The sequence below is a fragment of the Malaya genurostris genome, chromosome 2 (genome assembly GCF_030247185.1).
Source record: "Malaya genurostris strain Urasoe2022 chromosome 2, Malgen_1.1, whole genome shotgun sequence".
Classification (NCBI taxonomy): Eukaryota; Metazoa; Arthropoda; class Insecta; order Diptera; family Culicidae; genus Malaya; species Malaya genurostris.
Window position 1 is genome coordinate 257,550,323 of NC_080571.1, and position 13,887 is coordinate 257,564,209.

The 13,887-nt window shown below is 36.6% G+C and overlaps 1 protein-coding gene across 2 annotated transcripts in view; it reads right to left on the minus strand.

Annotated features, from left to right (window-relative positions):
• Nucleotides 1-13,141, minus strand: part of LOC131429622 (photoreceptor-specific nuclear receptor-like) — a 67,106-nt gene extending 53,965 nt beyond the window's left edge. Inside the window, exon 1 of one of the 2 annotated variants that reach the window (XM_058593858.1) lies at nucleotides 12,336-13,141. In XM_058593858.1, the coding sequence (XP_058449841.1) occupies nucleotides 12,336-12,390 (55 nt within the window). In that variant the 5' untranslated portion in view covers nucleotides 12,391-13,141. The remainder of the gene's footprint in view (nucleotides 1-12,335) is intronic. The other variant, XM_058593859.1, reaches the window with a different exon arrangement.
• Between the last annotated feature and the right edge of the window lie 746 nt (nucleotides 13,142-13,887).

The following is a 13,887-nucleotide window of genomic DNA, read 5'->3' on the forward strand; positions in this document are numbered from 1 at the left end:
CAATATTGTACACCGTCACTTAAACCGGCGAAACAAAACACGTAAAAAAAATTCCAAACTGGTCTCAAAACTACACATATCGATAGTCATTATCAGTAGGCAACTAAACAAACCGATTTCGGCTATCCTGGTTCCCAGTATCCGGTTCCTGAAGTACCAGAAATAGTGGTCATATATACCAAAATGGATCTCACTCACTTTTCTCAGCGATGGTTTGACCGATTTCCACAAATTCAGATTCGAATGAAAGGTCTTCCGGTCTCATACGGAATTCCTGAATTTCATCCGGATCCGACTTCCGGTTCCGGAATTATAGGGTAAAGTGTGTTCAATATTGTACATCGTCACTTAAACCGGCGAAACAAAACACGTGAAAATTTTTCTAAACTGGTCTCAAAACTACACAAATCGATAGTCATTATCAGTAGGCAACTAAACAAACCAATTCCGGCTATCCTGGTTCCCAGTATCCGGTTCCTGAAGTACCAGAAATAGTGGTCATATATACCAAAATGGATCTCACTCACTTTTCTCAGCGATGGTTTGACCGATTTCCACAAACTTAGATTCAAATGAAAAGTCTCCCGGTCCCATACGGAATTCCTGAATTTCATCCGGATCCGACTTCCGAATCCGGAGTTATAGGGTGCGTACTAGAAGAGTTTGTGTGTCATGTTAGTTGGTGGCCGTACGAACCGACTTCGATTATACCGGTTCTCGGGTTCCGGCGCCGGAAGTGCATATAATAGTGAACCCATTTCTTTCTCTTAAGGATGGCTTACGCAATCAAAGCACTGTTTTATTCTGTATGTTATGCGTAAACAATCACTTGGTTTCTTTCAAAAATCGAAGAGAAAATTTCTGAATAGAATACCACAATATGTACATGAGAAAGGCATCATTACACCACTAGGTGGATTAAAACAGGTTTTATATATATAAAAAATAGGTATAGAATTCGCTCAAACTTTAGAAAAATTTTTCGAGGCCCGAAGGGCCGAGTATCATATTCCAATCGATTTACACACTTAAAACCATTTCTTGAGCTCGGCATAATAAAATGCCGAAACTGATCAGCAACACCTAAATTTGCTGATTGCTCAGTAATCAATACGCATGTTTCTGAACTTCGTTAAATGCATTCACTGATATTTCGGTAAAATGCTTCACTTTGCCGAAATTTGGCATAATTGCTTGCTGAATTTATCAGTAAACAACAGATATGCCGACATCAGCAGAGACGTTTGCCGAGATTTCGGAATATGCGCTAGCTGTTGCCGAGATTCAGCACGACAGCTGTCATTTATTGCTGCGTTACATTTTCGCTTCGCATTGCGCGATTATTTTCTGATGAAATTCTCGAGTGAAAAAATGAATAATCTTCGAAGAAACGTGGCACCACTTGCAAGTAAAAATATTGAATAAATATAGTGACATGTTTCGCTTTATAAAAAGCGACTTTATCAGATCACATTATAAGGGAAAAACACCCAACACGGCTCAAAGAGTCCTCGAGACAAAACGGAGGACAAATTCAATAGATCAAAGTAAGTTTATTTTTTGAACAATACCGTATATGCATCATTAAATATTGAAAATTTTTGTATATTTATTTTTATTTTCATATTTCCAGCTCGACTCAAGGTGGCCGCATCCGGAAACGCCGCTTTTTATTATGCTACATGTTTTAAGGTAGAGGCTTTAAGCACTACTGGCAACAAATTTATAAGCCTCCTTTAAGTGTTAATAAAATGAATTTTTGATCCTGAATGGTGTGTTTATAATGTTTAGAAATTACAAACAAAATTAATTGACTAAATTTTTAATTACTGATGATTTGGTAATTTGTTTTTTTCATTTTTTCGTTTTATTGGATTGCCGAATATTCAGCGAACGTTTCACTGAGCAAACAGTAAATCTTATGCTGGCGATTTCGGCAATATTTGACGTTTGTCAAATTTGAGGGTGCCGAGACGCTCAGTTATTTTATTTTTGCCGAGATGATTGCTGATTACTCGGCTGTGCGAATCTCGGCATTTTTTTGCCGAGACTCAGCTAAAAAATTTAAGTGTGTAGCTCGACGAACTGAGCAAATGTCCGTGTGTGTGTATGTGTGTATGTGTGTGTGTCTGTATGTGTGTTGTCAACTAAGAGGTCGAGATCTCAGAGATGGATGGACCGATTTCGATCAAACTAGTCGCAAATGAAAGGTCTCCCCGTCACCCAGAACGTTATTGAATGGTTTTGAGATCGGATGTTTACTTTTTGAGTTATATGAAGTTTTATGTCAAAATTTTCAGTTTTTTGACAGTATCTATCACATTTGACCGTGAAAACAGAATATGTTTCTAGACTTAGATTCCGCACGGTAATACCTATCCAACAAGCCATAGATTGTTAAAATCCGTTCATTTTTAACGGAGATATTTTTGTGTAAGCGACTTTTCTCCCTATTCCAGTAGTAGGAATTTCGAGCGCTGTATGACAAAGCAATGCTTGGGAGCAACGTAAAACACGATTTTAATACTGTCACATACAATTGTTTTTAAGTACCAAAAAGACTGTGTACATTACATTTCTCATGACATTTTGCCTCGGACCGATTTTAGCACGGTTCGTTTTTGGCAACATAATCGTTCGAATATGACATATGTAAACCAAATGATGGCAGCATTTTTCAGTTGAAAGCAATTTCATAATTATATTGATTTAAACTACTTACAGCATTAAATGCTGGAATAACATAACAACCATGTACCATTCGAATCAGTTCGTCGAGATCGGCAAATGCGTGAGTGACAAATAATTTCACTCAATTTTTTTCGGAGATGACTCAACCGTTTTCTACAAACTCAGATTCATACGAAAAGTCGTATGCTCCTAAACAAGGTTCCTGAATTATGTTTGGATCCGATTTCTGGTTCCCGAACTACAGGATGATATGTGAAACGAAATGAAAACTGTTGACCCATTTTTCTCGTAGATGGCTGAACCGATCTAAAATTCAAATGAAAAGTTTTAAGATCCTGTAAAACATCTTGCTTTTCAGTCAGATCCAACTTCCGGTTTAGGGGATACAGGATGATTAGTATAAAAATGTCTATTTCACATAAATTAATCAGGTTTAGCGGGTTTACAGATTTGGATAGTCGATAGCCAAACAAACTTATTCCAATTTTTAGTGGTATTCAGTTTTCGATTCGGATTTAATTCGCACTACGATTTCTCAAAGATGTTTATACTGATTTTCAAACATTTTGAAACAAATGTAAACTAAACAGCTACTCAGGTGAATTTATCTGACTTCGGCTAAACCGATTTTCGAATTCCGGTTCCAGTATCGAATCGTTTCTCAAAGTTCGGTCGTTTTCTAAAAAAAAGCCAGATCTACGAAGACAAAATTAATTAATATTATCCAATTCTGAATTCCGATTCTGGAATTACAGAATGATGAATTTTTAAAATTCAAACAGGCCCTGGAAGTACCTTAAGTTACCGTAAACTCTAAAGTGGAACTTACTCCGACATATCATTTAATATTCAATCGATTGTCACACTTTTAGATTCAAATTCGATCCAATTTGCGGTTTCGATATTACAGAGTAATGAGTGAATAAAATCTCAATTTGCCGCTTAAATCGACGGTCATTAAAATAATGTCACGAGAATTGAAACACCGAAGATTATTCATGCAAAAAACACATGCGGATTTATAAAAAAAAGGTATCATCTCACTGCTAGGTGGATTAAGCACGTTTTTGAAAAGAAATAGTGTGTTATTCATTACGTTTTTAAATACAAGTATCAGACATTTTTTATTAAAACGGCCGCCCTAGTAGCCATTCTTCTTAGACTAGCAATCAGATAACAAAAATTTTAGTATGAGCGTATTTATAAAACATAAGTTTTCCAGTTGAACCTCGAAAAACACAAAAAGTCCAAATATAGTAAATTTTCAAACTTTATTTTTACCTATTTTTTGAATAGGTTTTGGGTTATAAATGGAAAGTTATACTGATTTTTTTGGCGTTTCTGTTGTTTAACTAGAAGCAAATGATTGAGAGAAGATCTGTACCAAATTTCATGAGTATCGGTCGAAAAACTTTACTATTTGTACGAAAAAAAATCGATTTTTGTTTTACACATGTAACACCTCTTCAAGGTACACTTCCGTGAGCTTAAATACCCCGATTATCCGCATATCGGTTGTCAAATCAGAAATTTCTTTAAAAAATTTGATTTTCGAACATCTACCTTAGACTTGCAACGGAACATACAGGCTCAGAAAGTGGACGGGAGTCGACCTATACGTAAGTTTCATCATCCTTTACGATGATACATGATTTAGTGAACAACTTCGTGTAAAATTTTTCGGTGTGGGTTTCATTTATTACTTTTCATTTCCGGTTTGGGACTTTTTTTACCTTGTATAAGGTGTACGGTTTCGAATTTCATCACTCTCTAATGACCTTAACCTTTTACCCATTTTGGTACTATCAATTAGAATTTTCGATGAAACTAGCTAAATGTGTAATGTTTAAATTGTGTATGTGACAATAGTAGTTTTGCAATCGTTGACAATATGCAGTCGTAAGAACAGTAGTGATGTAAAATAATTTTGCGTACACAACTTGGAAATCTGGATGTATCACATCGTACCATCGGCAGGAATCTGGGAATTACAAAATCTACGGTATCTCGTGCTTTAAATCGGTACAACGAACGTTTAACTGTTGATCGAAAGAAAACAAATCCTTCTTAATCCAACTAGTGATGTTCAACTCCTTCTTAATCCAACTAGTAATGCTTTTCTCTTGCCATTTAAATAGTTTCATTAAAACATTTGTAAGATTCTATCCCCGTCCATTAGTATTGCGAGCTTATCAAATAACCTAATAGTAGCTTTCAAACGAGTTTAAGTCTTTCGAAATCGATTGTTCCATTTTCGATTAATTTTGCAGTATTGAAAAACACTGAGATTTGATCTCTGGAATCGGGAATGTTCATCCCAACTCTTCCAAATTTGATCGACATAGTTAGCTTAAAAATAAGTCGAAATTGCTAACAGAATCGAAATTTGCTGAGTCATCATAAAGAAAATTCAGGCGATGAGAATGTGCGGTTAATCGGTTACGTCATTTATATTTATTTCATCTCCAGAGTCAGAAGTGACAACCGTTTGTTTTTAGAACATCATCCAAATTTTAATAGTAGCTTTTAAATTAGCCTAGACTAGTCCATCTCTGAGAAAATTGAGTGGTAAAAAACATCGCGTTTTGTCGGTTACGTCACTTATATCATAATATCTCCGAACAAGAAGGAAAAGCCATTTGATAACAAGCTCTAAAATTTGATTAGTTTTGGGATCAGTTTTGAAGTTTTAATTTATTTTGTGTAGTCATTTATATGAAAGGATGTAATTTTTAACACTCAAGACTATATAGATCCGTAACCGGAAGTCGAATACTGATTATATATCCCATGGCAACCCATGAAACCTTTCATTCGAATCTAGGTTTGTTGAAATCGGTCCAGCTATCTCTGCGGAATCGATGTGGGATGTCTTCGGAGTCTTATGAATCCGCAGCTAGAAATGAGTTTGTTTGATCATCAACTAAGAATATCTGTAGATTTGAGAAGATCAGTATAGAAGATTTCATTCCTTCTTGGCGCCATTAGGATTGACATTTAGACAGTTGCACTATTTATGTACCATTTGATTTTTTGCCTTTCTCATATAGAAAAGTTACGCAATCACTGTGAAAACCGATTTTTGAACCGAGGCCCGGAGGGCCGAGTGCCATATACCATTCGACTCAGTTCGTCGAGTACGCAAAATGTTTGTGTGTGTATGTGCGTATGTGTGTATGTAACTCTTTTTACACTAACTTTTCTCGGAGATGGCTGAATCGATTTTCACTAACTCAAATTCAAATAAAAGGTCTTGTGAAACCATACAAAATTCCTGAATATTATTTGGATCCGACTTCCGGTTCCGGAATTATGGGGTAAAATGTGCAAAAAATTGTGAAAATAAGTGCACCAACTTTTTCCAGATATGGTAGAACCGTTTTTCACAAACTTAGAATTAATGAAAGATCTTGTGGTTTGATACAAAATTCCTGAATATTATTTGGATCCGACTTTCGGTTCCGGAGTAATGGGGTAAAATGTGCAAAAAATTAAAATATGTGTTCTAACTTTTCTCACAGATGGCGAGACCGATTTCCACACACTTAGGTTCAAATGGAAGGTCCTGTGGTCCCATACATAATTTCTGAACTTCATCCAGATCCGATTTCCGGATCCGGAAATATAGGGTAAAGTGTGTTAAAAATTTCATACCATCATTGAAAAGGGTTAAAAACCGTAAAAAAATTTCTAAATCGACCTCAAATCTTCTCCAATTGATAGTTTTTATCAGTAGACGGTCAAATAAACCGATTTCGGCTATTTTTTTAAGAATCGAAGAAAATTATTTTGAAGAATCTCACCGTATTATATATGATAGTATGATTGATATAAGAAAGGCATGATTACATCACTAGGTGGATTAATAAGTATCTAGCGGGGAAAACTGATTGAAAAAATAACATGTGAATGCAACTATGTAACGAAGACCGCCAAAATTTTACCACAGAGATGTGACTCGAACCCGCAGCTAGCTCCTGAGGAAATTATTCATAAGTCTATCCTCACTATTCTGCTTTGCCGCCAGCAACTGATTTGGAATTTTGTTTTTGTCTCTTTTACTGCCTCATTTGAATCTGATCTAGAGAAAATTCATCCAGTGTCTCTAAGGAGTAAAGCAAAGTCCTGACATTACATTCATTTTGTGGAATTTGACCTTTCTGTTTCAACAGACTTCGCAGCCGATTCTTAGTGTACAGAATCATTGCATGGCAAGTACTATGGATCCTACTGACACTAAGTCGGGGCTCGAACATACGACAACTGGCTTGTAAGACCAGCGTCCTATACATTGAACCGCCAACCCGGTGTGTCTCTAAGGAGCTGATACGAATTTGATACGTTTATTTAGTTATCAACTAGCGAATCCTGTAATCTCGGTGTTACTGATCAATTCTAAAAATTCGCTTCCTCTAGAAATTAACATTTTTTGCACACACCAGTATTCCCAGAAGTCAAATCTGGATAAAATTCAATAGCAGACCACCATTTTTTTTAATTCAAAGTGCGAGAAAATGTGTTTTTCTGAATATGGCATTCAATACTTTATTTTCATCTGCAAAAACTAATTTGTGAAATTCTAATATTAAATAAATTACCAAAAAAATGAGTTCTTCCATACATTTTAACACTACAACAAATTTAGTACTTTTGATAATTGCAAGATTAATATCAAATATTTCCACTCTTCAATCTATTTAATTTATTTATTTTTGAATTTTTATGTGGTTCTCCAATACCAAAATTATTATTATTACAAACACTGTATACATTTGAAGTTTCGATGGCATTAGAGTCATCTTTTTTATCAACAATCTCCAACCTTGTATGATTCTAATTTTGTTATTCTTTTTATCAATTATTTATATCTATTCATATTACATACTTAATATCTATATTATTTCCCAGATAAAGGTTAGTATTTCACGAATATCCAAGTGCGCATTGCTTTACGCACAAAATTCGGCCGATCTACCCCAATAAATGTTTACGATAACAATAACAACTTACAAAAACAAAAGTAAGGTCACACGGGAAACCCATATATAGAAATTTGTAGGGTTTTGAATACCCTTTCCCGCCATGCTTTTGGAAATCGAATGTAAATTGATTCGTGTTACACATACGACTTTAAAAAACAGAAATTTACTCATTAGTGCTGACAAAAGGAGCATGCCATTTGCCAACTAGTTCTTATTCTTGATGCGAATAATATTTTTACCGTTTTCATTTATTGATCAGAGCAGCCCGAGAGCTGACCCAGAGTCGCCAAACAACTTTTGATATGTTCGTTTTAGCAACCTGGAGTCGCTCTAGATCGGACTCCAATCGCGTAGTTTCGCTCTGGAAATTTTCTCGGGTCGAACCACGCATCCATGAAAGTTTGTCTATTTTTTTCTTTTTTATGAGTTGTTTTAAGGGCGCGTACCACGTGTTCGTTTTATTCAGAGTCAGAGTCGCTCGCGTGTAGGTTCAAAAACGAACACGGTATTAGGTTTAACGTCCCTGCAAAAAGTCACAGAATTGTGAAAGCAAATGGTGTCCTAATGGTAATAACCAAATCATGTATATAATAGGGCTGGAAAGTCACTACTTGTGACTGAACACCTAACATAAATCTTAACAATTTGAATTTAACTACTATTGCAATAAATAATACATTCAAAAAAATAACAGCGAACAATTGCCAAATGGCAGGAGCATTCCCTTGGCGGGTGTTGGGCGATTCACTCAAGATTTTTAAAACCTTATTAAAAGGTCTCAATTTTTTTTTATATTTCATTAAATATTTTGATCTTATACCTACATAAATTATATTATCTCTTAATTGCGTAACAATAGCAAAACAAATTACACAGATGAAAATATTTTGTAAATGTACATCAATTTTCGTGCACATATTTAAAGTAGACGATTGAATGGAAAGTTTCTCTACAGGTATTCATTTTTCAAAATACTTTGACAGCAAAACCAATCGTTTTTTTTTAAATATACAGTTTTGTTCATTAAAAAATCAATACATTCTTATATGATTTTATATCGATCATGGTTTCAAATCAGATTTTCGATTTAACTAATGCCTATTTCATAGTACTATTGTTTTTCAAGTCGTGTAAATTTCATTATATTTTTCTATGCTGTGCTACTATTTTGACATTGGAAATACCTCAACTAGATATTACTCTGCTCAAGCGGGTGACAATTTTATGTACTCTGTTTAGCCTCTTAATTCAACCTCACGATAGTCACATTAAGCACTTTTACTATAGTCGGAGATAAGGGCATAATAAGGTATGCTTTACCTTTATTCTTCTGATCGAAAGGGAGAGTGAAAACGCGTGCAAGATGGAAGTATATTTCAACTTTCACGAAATGCTCACGTAGAGAAAAATGCGCTTTGTAATCGCATCACGTAAGAACGGATGGACGGATTGAGATGATTTTTTTTGTTTGGTCAGTTTTTACCCCCACCGGGTTCGTACATAAAAAAAATTGAGAAAACTTACCGGAAAAGTGGGAAAAGTTATTTTGTATGGACAATGGAATTTTTCACTGAAAAAGTCGCCAATGATTGCTAGATTTGCGATTGATGTTTGGCGCGCAACGAGTTGCATAAGTGCTTGGCCATCGAAAGAAAGAATCTTTTGGCGCGCAACGAGTTGTTTTGTGTGAAGTTTTCGCATTCATACTAGATTCATGTTCAGGAGTGTTTTAGTTCTAGATGCATAATTTATGTCAGTTACAAGATTTAAATCTGAATTTTATAACAAGAAAAACTGGCAGCCCCGGCAGTGTTTTACTCGTGTTTCAAATATACAAAAAATAGAACGGCTTCGTAGACCAGTTTAAAATTTGACAGAAGAACTGGTCGAATAAATAAAACTAGAACGGTTTGCTGGGGATACATTTGTTCCAGTTTCTGCTCTATTATAGATCTTCCATACATAACTTCTAGCTGCTGAATTTGCTCTTAATTGGGTATCAACATTATTGCTTACTAATGTCGTTTTTGCTTGAGAAAACTGAAACTGACCCAGGGTAGTTTCATCAAACACTTTTTAACAAAACTGTGTTGGTTTCGCACTTAGCAACGAGGATCTGAACAAACCTGATATAAAAACCAGGTTCGAAACTGATTCGATTTTTAGTTCAACAATGTTAAAACTAGCTTCAAACAAACGGTTCGACAGTAGTCGTGGAGGTAAATGGGTTAAATTTAGAATTAAACGAAAACTAAATAAATGACTGGCGGAATGTATACTGTTCTACAGGGTCCGTCACTCGAAGTGTAACCAATTAAAAAGGCCATAAATTCAGTTTGGAAAATTACTTTTATTTAATTCAAAGTACAAAATGTGTAAAAATAATACAAAATTCAGAATCAATTCACTTTTGCTCGATATGACCACCTTTTGCCTTGACTATGGCCTCAAAAAACGAATCGCAAGTTGCCGAATGTGACTTTCAGGTATTTTGGCCCACTCGCGGACAATAACTTTTTTCAGCGCCTCGAGACTGGTGTATCTTTTAGTTCGGACTTTGCTCTCCAATATGGCCCAAAGAGAATAATCCATTGGATTCGCATCTGGTGAATTCGAGAGCCATTGTGTGGACGTGATGAAGTTCGGAACGTTGTTTTTCAGCCATTCTTGGTTCACTCGAGCTTTGTGAGACGGTGCCGAGTCCTGCTGAAACGTCCATGGTCTGCCACCGAAATGTTTGTCTGCCCATGGCTTCAAAGCAACCTCCAGAATACTTTCCCGATAATATGTCGCATTTACCTTGACGCCAGGCTCGATGAAAACGATTGGAGAGCGCCCATCTGCGGTTACAGCGGCCCAAACCATTATCTGTTGCGGGTGCTGCCTCCTGATGGCCAATCGATGACTCAAATTCTCGTATGAACGGTCGGTCAAGTAAACCCTATCGTTTTGAGAGTTTACGAATTGCTCAATTGGAAAAATTTTCTCGTCAGAAAATACAATGTTCGGAAATTGACCGCTTTCGGCCAAACGAAGCAACTCCTTCGCTCTCTCCATCACTGATTTTTTTTTCGCGTTCACTTTTGGCAAAATGCTTTCTTGCGCTTGTAAACAATACAACTCCGAACTGTCATTTAGCAAATTTCTAGAGAGCTGATGCCTGTGCGTCAGCTGCGCGAGCGGTCTGAAGTTGGTTACACTTCGAGTGCCGGACCCTGTAGAAATAGGCAGGAGAAAATGTCCTGATATCGTTCACCAGTTGATGGATTGTTGATATTGATATTGGTCATTGTGGTCATTGTGAGTGTGAGTTTAACAAATCTGAAAATTTTTGAATTAATCAATGAAAAGATTGTGCTGTAGAAGCGCTAAGGTCAAACTTAGAGATTTCCCTTGAATTTTTCTGATTAGATCAATGTTCAAGAGGATTGCCATAATGGATTGAGACTGACATTTTCTATGCATTATTCTGTGAATCAATATCAAATTAAAATTTAAGCGTCGTCTCACCAAGCAACAACAAGTTCCACAGTACCTGAAAAATATCCACTTTAATAGAGCTATAGAGTACGCGTGACACTTTTTGGCAACTTGGGCGAATTTCTTGGAAAACTTTGTCGCTACTTAAAAGCTTTAAAAGAAACTGTTCAAAGTTAGTTCTGTTGTGTTGGGTAAATATTCAAGTATGAGTGATTCCCTAAAAAAGGACTGTTTAGAATACTTTGTATGCTTCTTAAGCCATTTTTTTTACGAAATTTTGGTTACTTTGGCTAAATACAAATTGTAAATATATCCTACTCTACCAAATGAAGAACTCTAGAAAAGAAACTCTTCAACATATTGTTAAGTTTGTCAATACAAAACTCTGGTTAGTGAGCTTTTTCATCGATTACCGAAAGCAAGAATCACATCTGGAAGAGAAAACGTGGCACCTTATATCCTTTATGTCGAGTCATTAGAGAGAGATTTCTGTTTAGTGCTTTGATACAAAGAATGAGATGATAAACTGTACCTTTGCTCAATTTTTGCTTAACAGAAGTATTTCTCATTTTCACATTAATTTTTTGGTGATATTTCTTTTTTGGGCTGAAGCGAATGTGTGTCGAATTCCGTTGATTGTAGGTTATTCAGAAAAATAATGGAGAGAAACGTTAACCACTTAGTCGACAATTCTGCTGTCCGAAAACATAAATTCGAACAAATAATTTTAGGACGAGACGAAGTTCGACGGGTCAGCTAGTTTACTATAAATTTCAGAAAATTCCCTAGAAGTTATTCAAAGTTCTATAATCTCAAATTTGCAGAATAATATCGAAACAAATTATTATATAATATTTAAGCATTATTTTGCCATTTCAATAATAAAATAATACCCAAAACAAGCAATGATAGTAAATGGAACTATTACTATGTTATTAGTTTGTTATCCCTTTTTGTTCGGGTCATTGTTTCCCTTCTGATGAGGGAATCAAAAATTGACTTGAAAATTGAAACGTACTTAAAATCTCAAAACGAAACATATTCGAAACGAAACAAAATCGAAGACCCTAAACATCAGTTCGAATATCAGTACTCGGTGTAGAGAACGTTACTGGGACGCGACACTGTGAGTTCATTCGATACTCACATTCGATTAGTTAATCAATGTATCAGAATGTCTACCTGTTTTGGTATCCTGCAGAATCGTCGAGCTTTCCATGTTACGAAAGGAAAACATTCATTCGCATAAACCGCGAAACGCAGCACTGTTTCTTCCTAAAATAACACTTTCGCACAAAAGCCTTTCCAGGCTATCTCAGAAATCACTTTGAAAGAATGATTCACAATCCGATTCGTCGTGTTCGACGGTAGTTTCAACTGTCATAGGAAGAGCCGTTCAATTTATTCCATTGCAGCACTCGAGAACTCTGAACAGGCCAATCAACTAACACTTGCTCTCGTTTGCTCTAAGCGGAAGTCAAAATGCGAAGATTTAATTTTTTCACGCAATTCACACGAATTTGATTGGAAATTATTTCACACATTCGATGATTAGGTTTCAGTGAACTTCGTTCGCCTGTGATCCCGTAAGGCTCAATATCGCTCAATCACTGTCTCCGGAATTTTCCATACGCGCCCGTCTCGATCAGCTCAGTGACTAAAAATCACTCTGTTAATTCGAAAACAACAACCACTGCCACCACCGTCGTCATCACGGAGAGACCGGAACCCTCGAATTCTGCCACTGTTATATTGCTGGCACTGCCGATGCTACTGCAGCCGCGTCATATCACCATCATCATCTCCCGGAGATCAGAACGCGCGAGGAAAATGCATGCAATGGAGACTTTATGATTCGTCCTACTTGATGTCGAAATTCCACATTTTTTACTTTTGCCATAAGCCACTGCAAACTCCTCCTCCCTGTCGGTGACTGTGTGAATCTGTCTCATCTCGCACAGTTTCCGTCTCGTTCTGTCCCACTGCACCAGACCTGTATCAGAGCACCGAGCATCCAGGCTCACTGCTGGTATATGTTATATACCAAATGGCACAATAATTCCACCATATCGTATTTCTGCCGCTGCCAACCAAAGACGGCGACGACGACGGCGGCGGCGGCGGGGACGATTCCGTTCACGAAGACATACACCACACACAACATCGAGAGCAAAGTCAGGCCACAACACACATTTGCTGATCTGATTGCGATGGGTGATGTCATTGGGTGGTACGGGAAGGAAAAATCATACGTGGAGGAGTAAATGGTGTGGTTCGGTCCAATCCATGCTTCCAACAGACGGGCATTTTCCATCCTACGGAAGGCTACCCAACCAACTTGAACTCGGAGAGAGAGCGGACAGCAGAGCGGACAGCAGAGCGTTCGGCTGAGAGAGCTCCAACTGCATGGTGGGATTCATGGAAAGGCTTAGTTTGTTTGAGAACAACGTTTGTTTGAGTTTGTTTAAAAACAACGAAATATTTGTTAAATTAACACATTTCATGTACAACTTTATAAAATGAATACATGTTTTAAGTAAATCCCTATCCCATTTACTATTTCAAAATCAGAATCCTTTCACGACTATCGGTTTCTGGAGGTCTGGAGATAAAATCTTTTTCGGCAATTATTTTTGTCCACTATTTGCCCCACTATTCGTTGAAAGAACAACAACGAGTTCAATTTAGTATTTCGTTTTCTGTCTCGAACCGGTGTTAGCAATGTATTTGCTCT